The sequence below is a fragment of the Aspergillus tanneri genome (genome assembly GCF_003426965.1).
Source record: "Aspergillus tanneri strain NIH1004 chromosome Unknown AapTan_2_pilon_pilon_pilon, whole genome shotgun sequence".
In the NCBI taxonomy this organism is placed as follows: domain Eukaryota; kingdom Fungi; phylum Ascomycota; class Eurotiomycetes; order Eurotiales; family Aspergillaceae; genus Aspergillus; species Aspergillus tanneri.
In genome coordinates, this window is record NW_022984629.1 from 2,419,518 (window position 1) to 2,437,117 (window position 17,600).

At 49.8% G+C, this 17,600-nt stretch overlaps 8 protein-coding genes across 8 annotated transcripts; 6 read left to right on the plus strand and 2 right to left on the minus strand.

Moving 5' to 3' along the window:
• Positions 1–332: 332 nt before the first annotated feature.
• ATNIH1004_000774 (putative GABA permease) lies at positions 333–2,029 on the plus strand (the record flags this gene model as incomplete). The annotated part of the gene is made up of 3 exons (XM_033565480.1): positions 333–433; positions 514–1,074; positions 1,123–2,029. The coding sequence occupies 3 exons, from the start codon at positions 333–335 to the stop codon at positions 2,027–2,029; spliced, it is 1,569 nt and encodes a 522-aa protein (XP_033431237.1).
• A 518-nt stretch (positions 2,030–2,547) lies between these two features.
• Positions 2,548–3,922, plus strand: ATNIH1004_000775 (acyl-CoA-binding domain-containing protein; the record flags this gene model as incomplete). Its single annotated transcript, XM_033565481.1, has 4 exons — positions 2,548–2,563; positions 2,648–2,761; positions 2,837–2,909; positions 2,977–3,922. The coding sequence occupies 4 exons, from the start codon at positions 2,548–2,550 to the stop codon at positions 3,920–3,922; spliced, it is 1,149 nt and encodes a 382-aa protein (XP_033431238.1).
• Positions 3,923–4,196: 274 nt separating this feature from the next.
• Positions 4,197–4,939, minus strand: ATNIH1004_000776 (coiled-coil-helix-coiled-coil-helix domain-containing protein; the record flags this gene model as incomplete). The annotated part of the gene is made up of 4 exons (XM_033565482.1): positions 4,197–4,295; positions 4,350–4,482; positions 4,545–4,772; positions 4,920–4,939. The coding sequence occupies 4 exons, from the start codon at positions 4,937–4,939 to the stop codon at positions 4,197–4,199; spliced, it is 480 nt and encodes a 159-aa protein (XP_033431239.1).
• A 555-nt stretch (positions 4,940–5,494) lies between these two features.
• ATNIH1004_000777 (putative nucleoporin) lies at positions 5,495–6,976 on the plus strand (the record flags this gene model as incomplete). Its single annotated transcript, XM_033565483.1, has 3 exons — positions 5,495–6,086; positions 6,152–6,807; positions 6,869–6,976. The coding sequence occupies 3 exons, from the start codon at positions 5,495–5,497 to the stop codon at positions 6,974–6,976; spliced, it is 1,356 nt and encodes a 451-aa protein (XP_033431240.1).
• A 1,087-nt stretch (positions 6,977–8,063) lies between these two features.
• IWS1 (transcription factor SPN1) lies at positions 8,064–9,634 on the plus strand (the record flags this gene model as incomplete). Its single annotated transcript, XM_033565484.1, has 4 exons — positions 8,064–8,634; positions 8,694–8,776; positions 8,851–9,329; positions 9,388–9,634. The coding sequence occupies 4 exons, from the start codon at positions 8,064–8,066 to the stop codon at positions 9,632–9,634; spliced, it is 1,380 nt and encodes a 459-aa protein (XP_033431241.1).
• Positions 9,635–10,114: 480 nt separating this feature from the next.
• ATNIH1004_000779 (HIG1 domain-containing protein) lies at positions 10,115–10,971 on the plus strand (the record flags this gene model as incomplete). Its single annotated transcript, XM_033565485.1, has 2 exons — positions 10,115–10,155; positions 10,215–10,971. The coding sequence occupies 2 exons, from the start codon at positions 10,115–10,117 to the stop codon at positions 10,969–10,971; spliced, it is 798 nt and encodes a 265-aa protein (XP_033431242.1).
• A 997-nt stretch (positions 10,972–11,968) lies between these two features.
• ATNIH1004_000780 (alpha/beta hydrolase family protein) lies at positions 11,969–13,189 on the plus strand (the record flags this gene model as incomplete). Its single annotated transcript, XM_033565486.1, has 1 exon — positions 11,969–13,189. One exon carries the CDS (start codon positions 11,969–11,971, stop codon positions 13,187–13,189), a length of 1,221 nt encoding a protein of 406 aa, XP_033431243.1.
• Positions 13,190–14,305: 1,116 nt separating this feature from the next.
• ATNIH1004_000781 (fungal specific transcription factor domain-containing protein) lies at positions 14,306–17,153 on the minus strand (the record flags this gene model as incomplete). The annotated part of the gene is made up of 7 exons (XM_033565487.1): positions 14,306–14,607; positions 14,656–14,879; positions 14,934–15,112; positions 15,226–15,563; positions 16,446–16,730; positions 16,870–17,030; positions 17,095–17,153. The coding sequence occupies 7 exons, from the start codon at positions 17,151–17,153 to the stop codon at positions 14,306–14,308; spliced, it is 1,548 nt and encodes a 515-aa protein (XP_033431244.1).
• Between the last annotated feature and the right edge of the window lie 447 nt (positions 17,154–17,600).

Below are 17,600 nucleotides of genomic sequence, written 5' to 3' on the forward strand. Positions count from 1 at the left end.
GAACTATCCAAATGATCTGGATCGTTTAGTTTATCGCGGGGATTGGCTAATAGCGCCAGTCAACTGTGGTAGACTCTTAGCTAACTCCAGGATAAGTTGATAGTTAGTCACTGCGCGGTCCGAGACCGCGGGTCTTATCTTGCGGGATTCGTATAGCTTCCTCCTTCCGTTCACTGCTCTCCACCTTATTATCTCTCTGTCCCTCGTCGGTACTTCCCCCCATCGCGACATGTCGCTCGTTGACTCTCTACCTGTTTCTCCCGTTGATTGATAGATTGATAGATTGATAGAGTGACTCATCTTCTGACTGACTACATTCCCCCGTTTCCACCATGCGTCGATCTTCCGAGACCAACGCTGAGGAGGCGTTGGCACGAATGGGCTACAAGAGTGAACTACCACGCAATCTGAGCATGTTGAGTATTCTGGGACTGTACGCTTCGTCATCACCATCATTTTCATCATTTGGCTCGCTCGTTCGTTGCATCCTGCTGATGGCCCATCCTCACATAGCTCGTTTGCCATCATGGCCGCACCCTTCGGTCTGAGCACCACCATGTCCATCACCCTCACCGACGGTCAATCCGTCAGCGTCATTTGGGGATGGGTGCTTGTCACCCTCATCTCCATCGCCATCGCCGCCTCGCTCGCCGAGATCTGTGCCGTGTATCCGACCGCCGGGGGCGTCTACTACTGGAGCGCCATGCTCTCCACCAAGGAATGGGCCCCCATGATGTCCTTCATCGATGGCTGGTTGACCCTCGTCGGCAATTGGACCGTTACGCTGAGTATCACCTTTTCCGGCGGCCAGTTGATCCTCAGCGCCATCTCCCTGTGGAAGGAGGACTTCGTCGCCAACGCCTGGCAGACCATCCTCATGTTCTGGGCCGTCATCCTGTTCTGTGCCCTGGTCAATATCTTTGGCTCTCGCTATCTGGATTTAATCAATAAGGTGTGCATCTTTTGGACCGGAGCCAGTGTCATCATCATCCTGGTGACACTCCTGACGATGGCCGACCATCGTCGCGATGGTGCCTTTGTCTTTGCCCATTACGATGCCTCGGCTAGTGGATGGTAGGCTCCTCTTCTTTCTCAGACTACGAAGTATATTGACGTGCTCAGGCCATCGGGATGGGCCTTTTTTGTCGGCCTCCTGCAGGCCGCCTACACCCTGACCGGGTATGGCATGGTGGCTGCCATGTGCGAGGAGGTGCAGAACCCACATCGCGAGGTCCCCAAAGCTATCGTTTTATCTGTCGTTGCCGCCGGTGTCACCGGTCTGGCCTACCTGATCCCCATCTTATTTGTGCTCCCCGACGTGAAGATGCTGCTGAGCGTCGCCAGCGGCCAGCCCATCGGGCTCTTGTTCAAGACGGTGACCGGATCTGCGGGTGGTGGATTCGGGCTACTGTTCCTGGTCCTGGGCATCCTCATGTTTGCCGGTATCGGCGCGCTGACGGCCGCCAGCCGCTGCACCTACGCCTTTGCCCGCGACGGGGCCATTCCGGGATTTCGCCTATGGCGTAAGGTCCACTCGACCCTGGATGTGCCCGTGTGGGCGATCCTGCTGTCAACCGGCATCGACTGCCTGCTGGGGCTGATCTACTTCGGATCCACCGCCGCCTTCAACTCGTTCACGGGCGTAGCGACCATCTGTCTGTCGACCTCGTATGGCGTGCCGATTCTGATCTCCGTGCTGCGCGGTCGGCAGGCCGTCAAGGAGTCCACCTTCTCGCTGGGACGCTTCGGGTACGCGATCAACATCTTGACCATCTGCTGGATCGCGCTGGCCGTGGTGCTGTTCTGCATGCCCACGTCGCTGCCCGTCACCGCGGCTTCAATGAACTACGCCAGCGTCGTGTTTGCGGGGTTTGGGGCCATCAGTGTGGCGTGGTACGTCGTGTATGCACGCAAGCACTTCACGGGGCCGCCGGTCAGCAGCGATGAGGTGATGAATCTGTCGCAGGTGATGACAGGGAAGGCGATTGCGGACGTCGAAAATGGCGACGAGATGGAGAAGAAACAGTGAGGGGAGGTAATGATTCTGTATATAGCGTGATAATTTGTAGATATTGATTCTTATTGTTTTAAGTACTCTGTACTGCTATATATAATCTGTAGATAAAGGCTTGGCGGCAATCACAGGGCAGGAGACCTCCGAGAACCGCGGTCCAAACTCACCTCGTCTTTCATTCGAATTCTCCCCTCGATCAGTCCAACCCAGGTCCCTTCCATTTGCATTGCCATTGTATTCAATCCAATTCATCCCCCAACTGAACCCAACCGCAGCTGACATCATTGTGTAAATCCAACCAGACCTCGGTCCAGAATCCGGGGCAGTGTCACGTTGATTCATTCCCTCCCTGTGAATGCCGTGATCGATCGACCCCTTTGGTGCCAACTCGTAGTTCTCTCTTCCTGCTCTTTGTTATTGCTGCCACTATTGTCGCTGCTACTATCTGCCTCACTCGGTGATGAAGACGCCCCGCGCATGTCGCCCAATCCTGCTCTGATGAGGCACGTGCTCCGTTGTCTTCTGATCTCACCATGTCGGACTCTGTGGGTATGTTTGCCTTTGCTGGATTGAATTTTTTTTTTTTTTTTTTATGATTTGATGATGATATCTAATGTTTTGACGTCTGTTTAGATCGTGTCTTCGTCCACGCTCTGAATACCGTCAAACGCATCCCGCGAACCGGCACCGCTAGGCCCCCGGCGTCGGAGAGGTTGAAACTCTATGGCTTGTATAAACAGAGCATGGGTATTTTCTTTCCTTCCCCCTAGACTCGTCATCATATTGTAAAGACATGGGGAAAGGAGATGCTAATGTTTGCAGAGGGGGACGTCGAAGGGGTGATGGATCGACCGGTCGGAAACACGGCGGATGTATACGCAGAGTGTGAGAAATGGTACGTTGGAATGGAGTCCGCCGGGGTCAGGGATCAACGCTGATTTTATTTTATTCTATTCTACCAGGGATGCATGGTTCGCCCAACGAGGTCTATCTCGAACCGAAGCAAAACGACGATACATTTCCACATTGATCGAGACCATGCACCGCTATGCATCGCAGACGCCCGAGGCGCGCGAACTCGCCTCAGAGCTCGAGTTTGTCTGGGACCAGATCAAATCTAATACCTCCGCGTCGGTAGCCTCGTCGTCGATGTCGTCCTCCTCATCTAATTCCGCTAAAAACCCCGTGGGTGTGCTGCCTCTGTCGCAGTCGCAGACGCAGTCGAGATACGGTAGTATCGGTGGTCGGTTGGCCCGGTCCGAGTACGATCATTTGGTGGCCACCGCCCGGGGGAATTCCAAACTCCGTGTTCTCAGTCCAGTGAGTCAACCGGAGGAGGTGTATCGTCGAGGGTCCCATGGACATCTCGGGTCACGGCCAATGCGGGATGATATGGAGGATGCGGAGGAGGAGGAAGAGGAGGAAGAAGAATATGCGGAAGCGCAAGACAATCTCTCCGAGGACAACGATGACAACGATGATGATACCCACGACGATCACCACGAAGCCGACGTCAATCGTTCACGGGGCTCGCACGCAATCTCCGAAAGCAGTGACGCGAGGGAGTCGTCGCCACAACACAGCTCGCCCGGTAGGCAGAATCGACGATGGCGACGGCGAGTCGAGCAGGCCTTGACGAAGATGACGGCCGAGATCGCGGCAGTGCGTGAACAGATGGAGGCGCGGGCGCTGGCGCATCGACGTCGAACCAGCGTGTGGGCGTGGCTGAAGTGGTTGGTGTGGGGGGCATTTCGACAGATCCTCTGGGATCTGACGCTGTTGGGGATGATGTTGATCTGGATGCGGATGCGAGGGGATCGACGATTGGAAGAGAAGCTGAGGATGGGATGGTCGGAGTTGAAAAGTCGATTGGCGAGGTGGAGGGGGTTACGAATTACTTTTCCTTAATCCTTCCAACTTTCATTTGTTTCCATTCTTTTCTTCTCTTCCGAGTATATATTTCATTTGTGATACATTATCTTGCATGGTTGGGTTAGATGGATGGATGGATAGATCTTGTAGACAAGTCACCATACTATACAAGCCATAACTCATTACAGAACATACTACATAGCCACTACATAGCCACTACTCAATGGACAGTGATGGGGAGGGAAAGAGACATCCTATGCTCATATGTACAAACAAGACCAGACCCAACGACAATAACAACATACACAGTCTAATACTGAGGACCGGGATATTTGGAGTAGATCTGGGTAGGACGCAAATGGACGGGGGTCTGGTTTTCGGGAGCACCGGGGATGGTTTTTTTGAGGCCCTACATATATTAATTTAACGGCGCTGAGAGATAGCAAAGCAGGGAAGGGCCTACCAGTTTCTCAAAAACACACCCATTCAGATCCATCTCCTGCTTCCGACAATCCCACAGATGATGATTATGATTCTCGAGACATTCCCAATGAGCAGTGAACTGCTTCAAACAGTGGGTGTTGATGTCCTTGATCCTAGTATGTGTTAGCTCTCTCTCCTCTTGGAGATGAAGATAGATGAATGGATGATAACATACACACTCGCCGCACACCTCGTCACCTTTCTCCCCTCCTTCAAACACTCCATCTCACCCTTTCCATTGGCTTCCACTTTACATTTCATGTAATCATCATTATACGCCTTGCATCGATCACCGATGAAATACGCCGCGCTGGTCAGGGGTGCCGATGTTGCTCCGATTTCGTCCACCTTGGGGATATGCGACGGCATAGGCGTCGTATCGACCAGGTTTTGCTGGTTGAATCTGAATACCAATTAGCCACTGCCGTTTTTTTCTCTCCTCCCTTCGGACCGCGGGAATGGAATGATGGGGAATCATAGGAGACAGAGGGATTCTGGCAATGGGTGGAGTGCTGCAGCGAAGGTCAATGGGTTCATCGGTTCATCCTACCGGGTGTCTCGGGTCGCCATCTTGAATCGTAGTTTGAATTGAGCGGTGGAACCTTGAGGACGGCTGGAAGATAGGCACTGTAGGAGGTGAGTCGAATGAATTGAGGAAGTTGGGGTTTTTGGCGGGCTTGTGATTGGTTGGCCTCCGTTGTTATGTAAGTTTATGCCTGAGGTGTGATGACCCTGCTCTTCTGGCTCTCTCGTTAAAGTTATGTGTGTATAATATGACTAAGCATTAATATTATGCAGCTATCTATGGGTATGCACGCTAAGCCGTTCCGGCAACTAACTGTTCATCACGTGACAGCAAAAAACAAAGGCTAGCCAGCAAAACACTGGCAGTGCGACAGCTGCATTGCAATCCGAAGGACCACGACTTCTCGGTCCCATCATGTCGCGCTGAGCCATTGGACTCCATTGATATTTTGAACTAGTGTCGAGCAACCAATCCGACTTTGTGACACTGTCTTTGCAGATTCAACACGAGTGTCACCAACGAAGTCTCTCATCCGTTCGTTGCCTTTACTTCTAGGCCATACTCGGTCGTTGTTTGGAATATCTTCCTTCTCTATTATAATGGCTCTCTTTGGAGCTCAGCCTCAGACTGGTGGGCTGTTCGGCGCGTCGTCCACCGCGAATAAGCCTAGCCCCTTTGGTGGCGCCGGTGCCAGTGGAGGTCTCCTGGGAATGGGACAGAATCAGCAGAGCTCGACGGGGGGTCTTTTCAGTTCCACGACGGCGCAAAACCAGCAACAGACCGGGGGGGGTCTTTTCACTTCCTCAGCCCAACAGAAACCTCAAACAGGACTTTTATCCGGGTTGGGCCAGACGCAACAGCAGCAACAACCTCAACAGCAGCAAGCCGGTAGTGGTAGCCTCTTTGGGTCGACGTTGGGCCAGCAAAAGCCCCAGGGGAGTCTGTTCGGTGGTCTCGGACAACAACAACAACCGGCGCAGCAACAGGCCGGAAGTCTCTTTGGGGGACTGGGTCAAGCGCAACCACAACAACAGCAACCGCAGCAACCGCAGCAACAACAGCAGAGCTTGTTCGGCGGGTCTCTCCTTGGCGGTCAACAACAAGCAGGTCAACAACAGCCTCAACTGGGCCAGACAACAGCGCAGCAACAGGGGTCGAGTCTCTGGTCCCCCGGTCGAGCGGTTACTGGGGGTAAGTGGAGTGCTCTTGTTACCGTCCATACTTCCATGAGAGTACAGACATGCTGACTCTAGTAGTACATCGAACCGTTCCGATGCAGATGCAGATCGTCAAAGAGAAGTGGGATGCTAGCAACCGTTCCTCTCCGTTCCGAACCTACCTGTATAATAATGTCGGCGAGGACGCGGCGCCTTTTTACCAACCTAGCGCAGAGGATGATGAAACGAAATGGGAGGATGCTTTGCGACAGAGACCCTCGGCGGGTTATGTACCCGTTCTCGTGAAAGGCTTCTTCGAGCTAGGCAAGAGAGCCCAGCGACAGAAGGATTTCCTCACCATGATGCAGACTCGGCTTCACGAGATCAACAATTGTCTCTCTGACCTTTTGTCTCGCCACGACCTGAAGATCTCGGTGAAGATCGCTGACTGCCGTCGCAAACATCTGGTGCTGAGCAAGCGCTGCCTGGCACTCGCGGCCAAAACCCAGGTCTTAAGGAACAGGGGCTACGCAATGGACGATGCTGAGGAGGAGCTGAAGAAAAAACTCTCCCAGCTGGAACGGTCGGTGTTCGACCCGTCCGTGAATGGGCGTGCCGAGGAAATCTGGGCGAGGATGCTCGCCATTCGGGAGAGGTCAAAACGCTTACAGGTGGAAATCGAGAAAGCCGGCTCCAGTGCGGCCGCCCAGGCGGATGACGAGCTAGACGAGAATGCGATGAAGGCCGCTAAGAAGGTAATGCTTGACTACGTTCAATACAATCCTTTCTACTTAGATGGGTGCTGACCAGACCTAGATATTGGATGACTACCATGCTCAGATTCAGCACCTGCAGAAGGAAATGGAGTCGGTGAAAAAGGACCTGGAAGAAGCACAGAAACTTCAAGAGCGGGGAGGCCCCTAGTAGCCCACAGAAGGAGTTTAATTCTTTCTTTGGCTTATGGTTGACGTCAGGAGCAAGGAGTTAATGGAGCTGGTATCTACAAATTCTCCCGAATTGAAGGCATCATTCTTAGAGTAGAAGAGAAATCACGAGGGGCAGTGTCACGTCACTCTGTCACTATTTTCCCCATTGGTATTCTAAAATATGAAATGTACAATAATAATACATCTGCCGTGGCCTGGGCACGAGAACAGACAAAGCGATTCCACCAGCTTCCGTCATGATGTATTGAAGTCGTTATATGGCGCGATTACAGGAACTTTTTGATGAAGTCGATGGCGAAGGGTGCTATGGGATCCCGTTAGTCCAGTGATAATAATAATCATCAACCACAACTAGCAGAGTTGCATGCGCCCGACTTACAGAGATATAGAAGAACGCCGCCCGTGATAGCCATGTTGATAGTCTGGGCTGCCTGGATTTCACCGGCCTAGTTCAGTTAGTATATGTCCTATCCAGTGCTCCTCCCACCAACAAGAAATAACCAGGCACCGGGAAAGGTCATGAAGAGGGTGTAAATACTTTAATTTCCTCCTTGGAGAGCTGTTCTTGGCCTGAGAGGGAAAGAGTCAGTTTATCGTCCAACATGATCGTATAGAGAGCACGGGTAAGTCTTCCAACAGACTACCCTGATAGCTGAGTAACTCACCTGGAGCGAACATTGTGAAGTATATTCAGAGGGGGTGATAAGAGGACGATACACAAAGAGACGAGATCAGTTGAAGTGTCTGAGAACGAATCTTTCAGAGGCTGAGATTCTGCCGGGCACGGACCACCGCGGAGGCGGAATTTCTGCTTGCATGTTCCTGCCAACCACCATCTATCTCTCTCCTTCTCTTCTCTGCTTCCTCCTCCAGCCTTGTGTTTTAATTGGAGAGACTATCGGGAGAAGCAATATTACTCTATTTCCTTTCACTTTTCCTATTCTCTGGTTTATTTCTCCCTGCTCCGGTGTTTGCGCAAACACGTGGAGCGCCCTCTAGCGCCCATAGTTGCTTTTATCTGAATAGGACGGTATCTTTTTCCAAGAAAAGAAAAGAGAAGGACAATGTCCGCTAGTCCTGAAGTCAAGCCCGGGTCTCCGAATGCTGCCCCTAGTCCCGGGCCCGAAGATGATCTATCTGAACCAGTCGCCAAGGCCCCGACACCTCTGGCTGGCGATGACGACGACGAGGAGGAGGAGCCATCGGCTGCACCCGCAGAGACCGCGTCCCCGGATGCAGACGATCTTGCGAATGACAAGAGTGACGATGCCCATTATGCAGAAGAAGAAGAGAAGGCGGATGTGGATGGAGGATCAGACGATGAGTCGATTCTCTCCGAAGTCGATGAGGCACAGTTTGAAGACTTCGACCCGGAAAACGTCCATATTGAAGACCGTCCCCAGCTGGCGATTGACGAAGATAACTTGAAGCTTATCGGACGGCACAAGCGGAAGCGTGATGTAGAGGGTGATGGCGAGAGGTCTCGACGGAAGAGGGAAGGGCGCAGAGAGAAGAAGAGTCGGCGCATGAGGGAGCTCGAGGAAGGCAGTGATGGCGAGGGAGCTTCTCGGAGGAGGGATCGGAAGAAGAAAGAGGCGATTGTTGAGGATGAGGAACATTTGGACCCTGCAACCCGTACGTTTTGCTCTTGTATCTGTGTGTTTGCTCAGAGGGACGAGATCTAACGATTCTAGGTCGCCGACGAGCTCTTGATCGTGCTATGGACGAGGCCCTGAAGAAGCCAACAAAGCGACGATTTCGGAAGGCGGATGGGATTGTGGGTTTTTTTTTTTTTTCCCTTTCATTTTTTCTACGACTAGAGGGAGAAGATCAGGGCTAACAGTCTTCTAGGATTTGGAGCAGATGGCCGACGCAGAGATCGAAGACATGCGCAGGCGGATGACCCATGCTGCTCAGATGGATGCGGCTAGCCGACGCGAAGGAAATCCAGCCATGCACAAGCTGAAGATGCTTCCTGAGGTGGTATCGCTTCTCGGCCGCAACCAATATGTCAACAGTCTAGTCGATCCGGAAATCAACTTGCTCGAGGCCGTCAAGTTCTTCCTGGAACCTCTGGACGATGGCTCTCTACCAGCCTACAACATTCAGCGAGATTTAATGAATTCCCTCACCAAACTACCTATCAACAAGGAAGCTCTGATTGCCAGTGGCATTGGAAAGGTGATTGTGTTCTATACCAAGAGCAAACGTGCGGAGCCTGGTATCAAGCGTATGGCCGAGAAATTGCTTGCGGAATGGACGCGTCCGATCCTTCAGCGCAGCGATGACTACTCCAAGCGAGTGTACCAGGAAGCCGCGTTCGACCCTAGGTCTGTATAGACCCTCCGTCCTCTGGATATGCCCTGTCTGGATGCTAACCTTGGCCAGAAAACTTACTACCCGGACCCCATCTGCGCATGCCACCGCCGCAGAAGCACGAGCACGAGAACTGCTTCCGCCTCGTCTGGCGAACCGTGCCCGAGCCGACATGACCCATACCAGTTATACCGTGGTTCCTCGTCCCACTGTGGTCCAAGAGAGCAAGTTTGCACGTCCTCTGGGAGCCAGCGGAGAGGATCGATTCCGGAAGATGCGGGCACGCCAGATCGCAGCAGCGAAGGGAACGCGGAGGTAAACTGGTTTGGATGGTTTTTTTTTTTTTGGTTTTTTTTTTCATTTCCCATTAGTACACTTTCAGTTTTACTTTTTTTTTCCTTTGTTCTGTTCTTCTATTGTATTACGAAGGCGCACCGGGGTATTTCTGTGGATAGTATCGATCTTTTTTTCAGGCAGTTAGGCATCCAATAGTTAACTAGACATGAGTTAATACCGGATGAGTCAGCTTCTCGTGCGAGATGTTAGTCAGCGGGCCACGCCGAGACTCTGCCGACTCTCGCCGAACGGGGAATCCCGTACATCGTACGTCACCGGGGTTTGCTCGCCTTTTAAGTTCCGAATATATCCCTCCTCGAGATTTTTTTCTCTTCCTTCCGGCCATCATTTCTTCCTACATCTCCCTGCTTTCACTTCCTGGTATTTTCCTTGCAATTGCCTATTTCCAGTCTCTACTCCCTCCCGTGTTTGACCGAAAAGTTCACCACACTCAAGATTCGCCATGAAAATTTTAACCAAGGAAGAGGAGGATGCCCACTACAGGTTTGTCCAGCTATTCTCAACTCAATCCCAACCCACACAACTAACCATTTACCCATTAGCACCGTTGTCAAGGGCGGCACTTTGGGAACCGTTCTCGGTCTTGCCGCCGGAGTCGCAGGTGTCATGTTGGCATCGCGCCGTTCTCAGACCATCCGAAACCTCACCCTCCCCATGAAGACCTTCCTGGTCACCTCATCCGGTACATTTGTCGGTATCATTGCAGCCGATCACGCCTCGCGCTCCTTTGAAGCCGAGCACAACGAACAGCGCCAATGGTATGCGAACCGCGAGGAACGTCTCCGCAGCGAAGAATTGGCGCAGATGACCTTCGTCGACCGGGCGCTGACCTGGGCCCGCCGCGAGAAGTACAAGATCGTCGGTGTGACATGGGCTGCTTCCATGATCGGGTCGTTTGCACTGGTCGGTCGGAACCCATATCTATCGGGTGCTCAGAAGATTGTGCAGGCGCGTGTATATGCGCAGGGTCTGACGCTCGCGGTGTTGGTGGCCTCCGCGGCATTTGAGATTTCCGACCAGAGGAAAGGAAAGGGGATTGTGGAAGCATCCAAGGCACAGAAGAAGGATCAGACCACTGCTGCTGCTGCTGCTGCTGCTTCCCCTGCTCCTGCTAAATCCGAGTCCGAGGAGGGTGGTGACCTGTGGAAGGACATGGTTGCCGCGGAGGAAGAGCGTTTGAAGAAGAAACGTCAGTCGCTGTATGAGAAGCATGGCCATTATGGTCATGATCATACTAACCATCGTGCCCCTCCGGTTGAAGATTCTCAGTCTACACCGATTGAGAAGAAAGAAAATTAGATTTTTTTTTTCCCTTATTCTTCCTTTTTTTTTTTTTTTTGTGCCCTTTTTATTGATTATTTTCATGTCCGGATGGTGGCTAAGAACTCCATCCTGTTTGTTTATTGTCTGATTGTACGAAAAGGTACTCATTCTCCATTTAAGATATAAACCGTGGCATTTGCGTGGCGAAGGGTGTTTTGTTCATTTTGTGGATTTTTTTTCCCTTTTTTTTGATGTTATATATAATGTTGCTGTACAGATTTATACGTACCTGGGTGTACGATGTACATTGATTTCCCTAACTGTCTTCTCTGAAACGAATGATTGGTTTATGATATATAGAACATCCCTACCTACCTTTTTAGATTCCTCAGTGGTAGTTGTCCGTGCTAGAGCATACCAAACTATGTAATTAGAGAAATACATAGGAGTTTACATCTCACTGCCTGTTCTTGGTGGATGACTTGGCTACTCCCATGCATAAGGACTTTGGTTCTATAAATAAGTATACTAGTACCACATCACCAAGAACCGTTGATGCCGGAGATTATTCTGTCATAATGATCCTCCTTGCAGATCTTATTTTCTTTTGGTAGCACCAACGAGTCACGATAAAAGACAGCCGTCGGGGATGATACGTTAGATACCCGTACGAAAAACAATTATTAAGAGAATTATTTATCGGAGCTCGATTATGCTTGTGGTTTAAACATAGTAAGAATGAATGAAAAGTGCTCACATAGATATGCGAGCAGCATTCCATGCAACTCCACATGGTTATGGAGGGGAGGGAAATGCACTAGCCTGTCACGGTTAGACTCTTAAATTAAAGTTCACATACGGGCCGAACATAGAGCTTATCTGGTGCCGCTCGATCCAAGCAGTTTCCGCCTAAGGCCATTACAATACCGAGGTATAAAAAACATGGAGAGCAGACCCCAATCCAGCCAAACTAGCTTTCTACCCGGTCAGACAAATTTCATTTTTATCAAGCACCCCACTCTGAGCTTTCACAATGCTCCTCACTCACTTCTTCCCCCGAAACGAAACATTCAGCTACGAAGCCCTGCGCGCCGCCGGGTATTCCAACTATGCCGGGGCGGATCTCAGCGAAGTGATTGTGATCTGCTCGCGTATCCGCGCAGGAAACGAGGGTGACTGGGTCCGAGAGTGGCAAACAGCCGCAGACCGAGCGGTGCGTAACGCTCAGGAATGCGTAACCGAAGGGAATACCGTCAGCGCTCACGAGGCATACCTCCGAGCTTCAAACTACTATCGTACTGCAGAGTTTTTCCGTCGTCAGGATCCATTTAATGACGAGATTTCACGCACTCTGTCTGAGAGGTCTGTGGATGCGTTTATCAAGGCGATGCAGTACAGCTCTTCTTCCACTTGTGAGGCGATTACCATCCCCTATGAAGACACAACCCTCCCCGGGTACTTTATGCAGCCCTTGACCCAGGAAGAGCAACGGCCGCGGAAGACTCTCGTGTTCAATGGGGGGTTCGACTCGACGAAGGAAGAGGCATGGTTTGCTATTGCGGCAGCTGCTTTAGCAAGAGGATATAACGTGCTGGCGTTCGATGGCCCGGGGCAGGGAACGGCGCTGAGATCCCAGCGTCTATTCTTTCGCGCAGACTGGGAGAACGTCCTGACACCTGTCATGGACTATGTGTACAGCCGCAGAGAAGTGGACATCAACGCCGTGGTGATCTTTGGCTGGAGTATGGGCGGATACTTGGTTGCGCGAGCTGCCACGTCTGAGCATCGCGCGCGCGCTCTGATCCTCAATGATGGTGTATATGACTTCGGGGCAGTGTTTACCAAGGATCAGCCATGGATTTTGCAGAAGCTTTTGGACATGGGATATGACTCTGCTGTGAATATGTTGGTCCGGGCAGCAACGAATGCAACAACGGGTATGCGGTGGGGCATACTCAATGGAAAATGGACGCTTGGTGCGGAATCAGAAGCTGATCTTATGAGGAAGGTCACAGAGTACACGTTAGAAGGGAGGATTGAGAAGATTACCACTCCATGTCTCGTTCTGGAGGCCCAGAATGATCATTTTTTTAAAGGACAACCCCAGATGGTTCGGGATAGGCTTCGTTGTGAGATGGAATATGTCTCCCTTGGGCCTGAGGAGGGCGCGGATTCTCATTGTCACCAGGGGGCATTTGGAAGATTGAATCAGGTTATGTTTAACTATCTTGAACAACGCCTTCACACTGAATGATCCAATGGTTTGGCCGATCAGATATATCGGTACTCATATCGGTATTGGTCCATGTGGAATGTGTCGTCCGCTTCAATGTGCCATAGTAATCCAAAAATTGGACAACTTCTCCTGATTGCCGTATATCCGACTTCCACTTAAATGTTTTCGTGTAGCCTAAGAGAGAAATAATACTCTCGACTCCAGTTATGGATGTTTACCACGATAAACAGTTTGTTGCAGGAATATATTTCACTATTGCGCTCAGTCCACCCCTATACATATGAAAAGTCGTGTAATTTTTCAAGTTCTGGTGGACAACTTGTTAAGCACGAGTCAGCTACCTCACAGGGTCTACTAGAAAGGAATGTGCCTGAAGATTTAGTGTCATACGCAAAGTGTAAGTCGCGGCGATCACTGATATCTCCTAATGAGATGTTGGCACTTTCCAGAAAATCAAGCAACCTTCGCATCTAAGTCAAATCAAGAGAGATATTAGAAAACATTATTAGAAAACACTGACAGATATAAGCCTTGTAGTTCGGTTCAGAGCTTACCAGCCTGTACAGAGGTGTCCAGTGTCGCCCCAAATTATCCAAGAGACGAAGACATAGTTTCAGTTTTCCTCTAGTAGATGACGAGTCATTGGTACTATCGCAATAGATTATGCTAGCGTAAATTGATCCCACAAAGAAAGCACAATACCCTATGAAAGGCGGTAATATTGATATGTTTGTCTGACCAAGGAACAAGACATCAATCATACTAGTAAAGTGGTCAGCATGTTGAATAGTTATATGAGCGCATTGTCGAATATTTTCGATAGAAATGGCGGAATCATATGGAATGTGCGCGAATAGTGGCACAAAATGAGAATGTAAATAAATGTTGGAGTGGTGGTACAATGTATGAAGAAGGAATATTAATCCCAGGCTTTGTACCGGGATTTCTTCAAATGTGCCTACATATTGCAGACTTGACGGAAGCTCTTCATGGAGTACAGTCAGACACTGGTGGAGCTCAGAGATGGGACTAATTTGGTCATTCTTTAAGCATGGATTCTGTTTCAAGAATATTTGGATTTTATGGCTGAATCTCTAGTTAGTGCCTAGGCTAAGGCCCCAATACTGTCACTTACTATATAGCAAAGGACTTCAACAGCCCAAGTTTCATGTCGTCTGAGAACGGTGTATCAGCAAGTGAATCGCCTTGACGGGACAAAGCAAATTTTTGAACAATGTCCTCGGCTCCCGACAAGATTGAGAAGTTCTCATTGAATGGTGCCGCAAGAAAGCCATCGTAAAAAATGACGAAGCTAACAATCCAGCAGTTCCAGAAGCACATTCGTCCTGTTTCTTGATCTGAGGGACGAGTATGGCTCGGCAGCCGATCTCCTATGTTGTGATATCCAAGAGTCCGCGCAGCAATATATGCAGCATCTGAGTACTTGTCAGCGACGAAGTAATATCTCGAGTCATCATGCGTACGTAAATGCATCTTTGCTTTGGCCACTTGGCCTACAGCAAACCAATAAGTTGCAAGTATCTCGCAGGTCTGTACCGTCCTTAGCGAGGGAAGATGCGCCCACATCAATGTTAACTCATCAGCCAAGTGAGCCCATGTATCAGCCCGCGAGCAGACTATCTTCAACTGTGTCATGGGACCTGTAAGAGTCCCACTATTGCTGACATCCTGCGCATCGTCTAAAAGCCTGGCTCAAAGCTGACGTCAGTAATGGAAATGAGGAAGCGTTTATCTAGCTTACCTGGTAGCTAGGGCAAATATTGCTGCAGTGAGGGCATACGGAAGCTTGCCTTCTGTGTAATCCTGCAGAGTCTCACTTTCATTCAAGATCAAGGAGGCAGGTCGGTAATGAGAAAACAGGGTATTAAAAAGGTAGTGCCCAAGGTGTTGAGGAGGGAGCGGCGCTGAATCATGAGATTCCTTTCTAATTTCAGCAGCTGAAGAAAGAGGTAGTGTGGGATTTAAAGAATAAAGATGGGCACCCCTTAAAATGCTTCCTTGATGGACCCCCTTTTTATGAATGTCAAACCTACCTCATCTATATTCATATCGTCCGTCTCGGTTAGAAGCATTGTGGGCCACTGCGATGCTGTACTAGGAGCGAAAAAGCCCACGTGGTCTGAGATGTCTCTATCGTCCTGGGCGATATTGGAGATCGCATCTGTGGGAGCCTTGTTTCCGTATGGGGTCTGAACATCGCCTCTCTGACAATTTTCAGGCCGGGAAGCCTGACTTCCGGAGGCTATAGTGAATCCTAACAAGGAGTTGACCCTCCTCCGCCGAGTCAAAGCTCTGGTTTGGGCAAGACGCTTGCGATCCGGTGGAATGGGATAATAGCAATCAGTCTGAAGTCGATCACAGCGAGCACAACCTGGTAATTCGCGAGAACATTTGAGCTTGTTGACGTTAGTTATGAATGTTCATATCCTAGAGCAAGTAGAGACCGCAGTAAATTATCTGTAAGACCTTTTACCTTCTGTGAGCGACACCTCTTACAAGCAGTTCGTGATAGCTCCGACATCCTTTAAAACGATGGCTCTCAGAGACAGGCACTGGATGTTACTGTTGAAAGAATACCCGACAGATTCAAACCATCAAGCTTGAACCTGTGAGTTCTCAGGTAAGAAAGATTCCTCGAGGCTGAGTAATCACAAGATCTGGCACTTCTTTATTACATTGCCTTGGCGTGGCGTGTAACTGTTAACAACAGCCCGACAAGGTAAGGCTCATTGGTAGGATGACTTATCATTCTCGGATTAGTGCTCTCATTGGATTAGAAGTGCCAATTCTTCCTTTTTTTCTCTCCTCGGAATGCAATTCAGATGGTACAGGGTTTTGAGGTATCAGCATGATGTATCAGTACCTTTTTCTCAACATATATATATCTTGGAGCAGCTCCAAAGAATGGTCTTGAAGTGAAATACACCCCTGAACAAAGCTAATTTAAATCTTCGGAAGCATCTTGGGCAGGGCCAGGATTGATCAGATATTGATGTGCTCTACTTCTTTTATTCGTACCAGTAAAAGGATTCAGGGTTGCATACAAGTAACCTAGTTACTCCTTTAACTTGGCCCTGTTCTGCATACCCGGAAGCCCTGTTGGGTCGTACAATTGCCATGATTCAACCAACTGCATTCTCTTGTTGAGATGCTATCCAATACGGGTGAGGAGTTCCTGGGATACGTGATTCCATAAAAATAGATATGTAGACAATCTACCCTTTTTGTATCGGCCATCAGAAGACCAACAAACATTCCAAATCGTCCAACATCCGAGCGGATTCCAACGACCACGTAAGAGCGAACTGAGGATGCATAAATTCCGGCAGGTCTCCGTGATCTGGCTGAGAATCCACCGAGCCGTCAACCGCGTCAAGTTGGTCGATGGACGGTAGACTTCGTGGATCATCATCTGTGTTAGGACACGACTCCGCTGCTGGGATTAAGATTCCATTGACTTGGTCTGAGCTGTTGTCGCCGTCATAGCCGTTGTCATTGTTGTCTTTGATATTCTGAAGAATATCACTGGGAAAGTTCCCTAGTAGTCGTTGTATTTCGTTCAGCATGGGCTGGAGAGGATGCCATCGTGGTATCAGTCTCATGTCAGAGAAATCTGTCCCGTCTTAATTTTCTCTGTCCATTCAATGCCCACCATTCCGGAAGGTGTTTATACATACCCAAGGGAGTACGATGTTTCCCCTCGAAATGACAGTCCGAAGCAGGTTCTGGTTCTAATTCAAATTCCGATCGCTCCTGTACATGGCGGTGTTGTCGCTGTCGCTTGCTAGGACGATCCCATTTGGTGGTGACGTTCTTCGTCTCGGTACATTTTTTATTCCTGCATCATGATTAATTAATCAAATTGAACACGAAAGGTTATAGATGATAGATGAACCGTACACCTTATTCCCCTCCCTAGGCCTTTTCTTGTTGACACTCCGTCCTCCACAAACGCTGCCATTTGTGCGGACAGGCGTGTTTCGCTGGGCGGGAGATGGTCTGTTCTCCATCACATCTGGTGGGATGGGATAAAAAAAGATTCATCCGGAGATATCCTTCCCTTATAGCTGGGGGTTCCGCGGGTCTCCACAAGCTTTTCTTCTAGACAGCTTTGAAATGATTGATGGCTCCATTGTCCGTGCTCCATCAAAGCCGAGGTTATGGGGTCCAACCGGAATATGTAGGGTCTATATACACAGTAAATTATAAAGTTCAGTTGACTATACCAATTCTCCACATACGGAGCAGTGTAGAGGCTCAAGAACGCTCACTGGAGTTAATTGTGTAGATAAATAGTACTACTCTGTAGTTTGGTAGTATGTATGTGATATCGACTCAAGCCACTATAGACACATTTCTCCACAGTTTTCTCGTTAATAACTGCGGCTCACGACGGAAATTCCTCGAG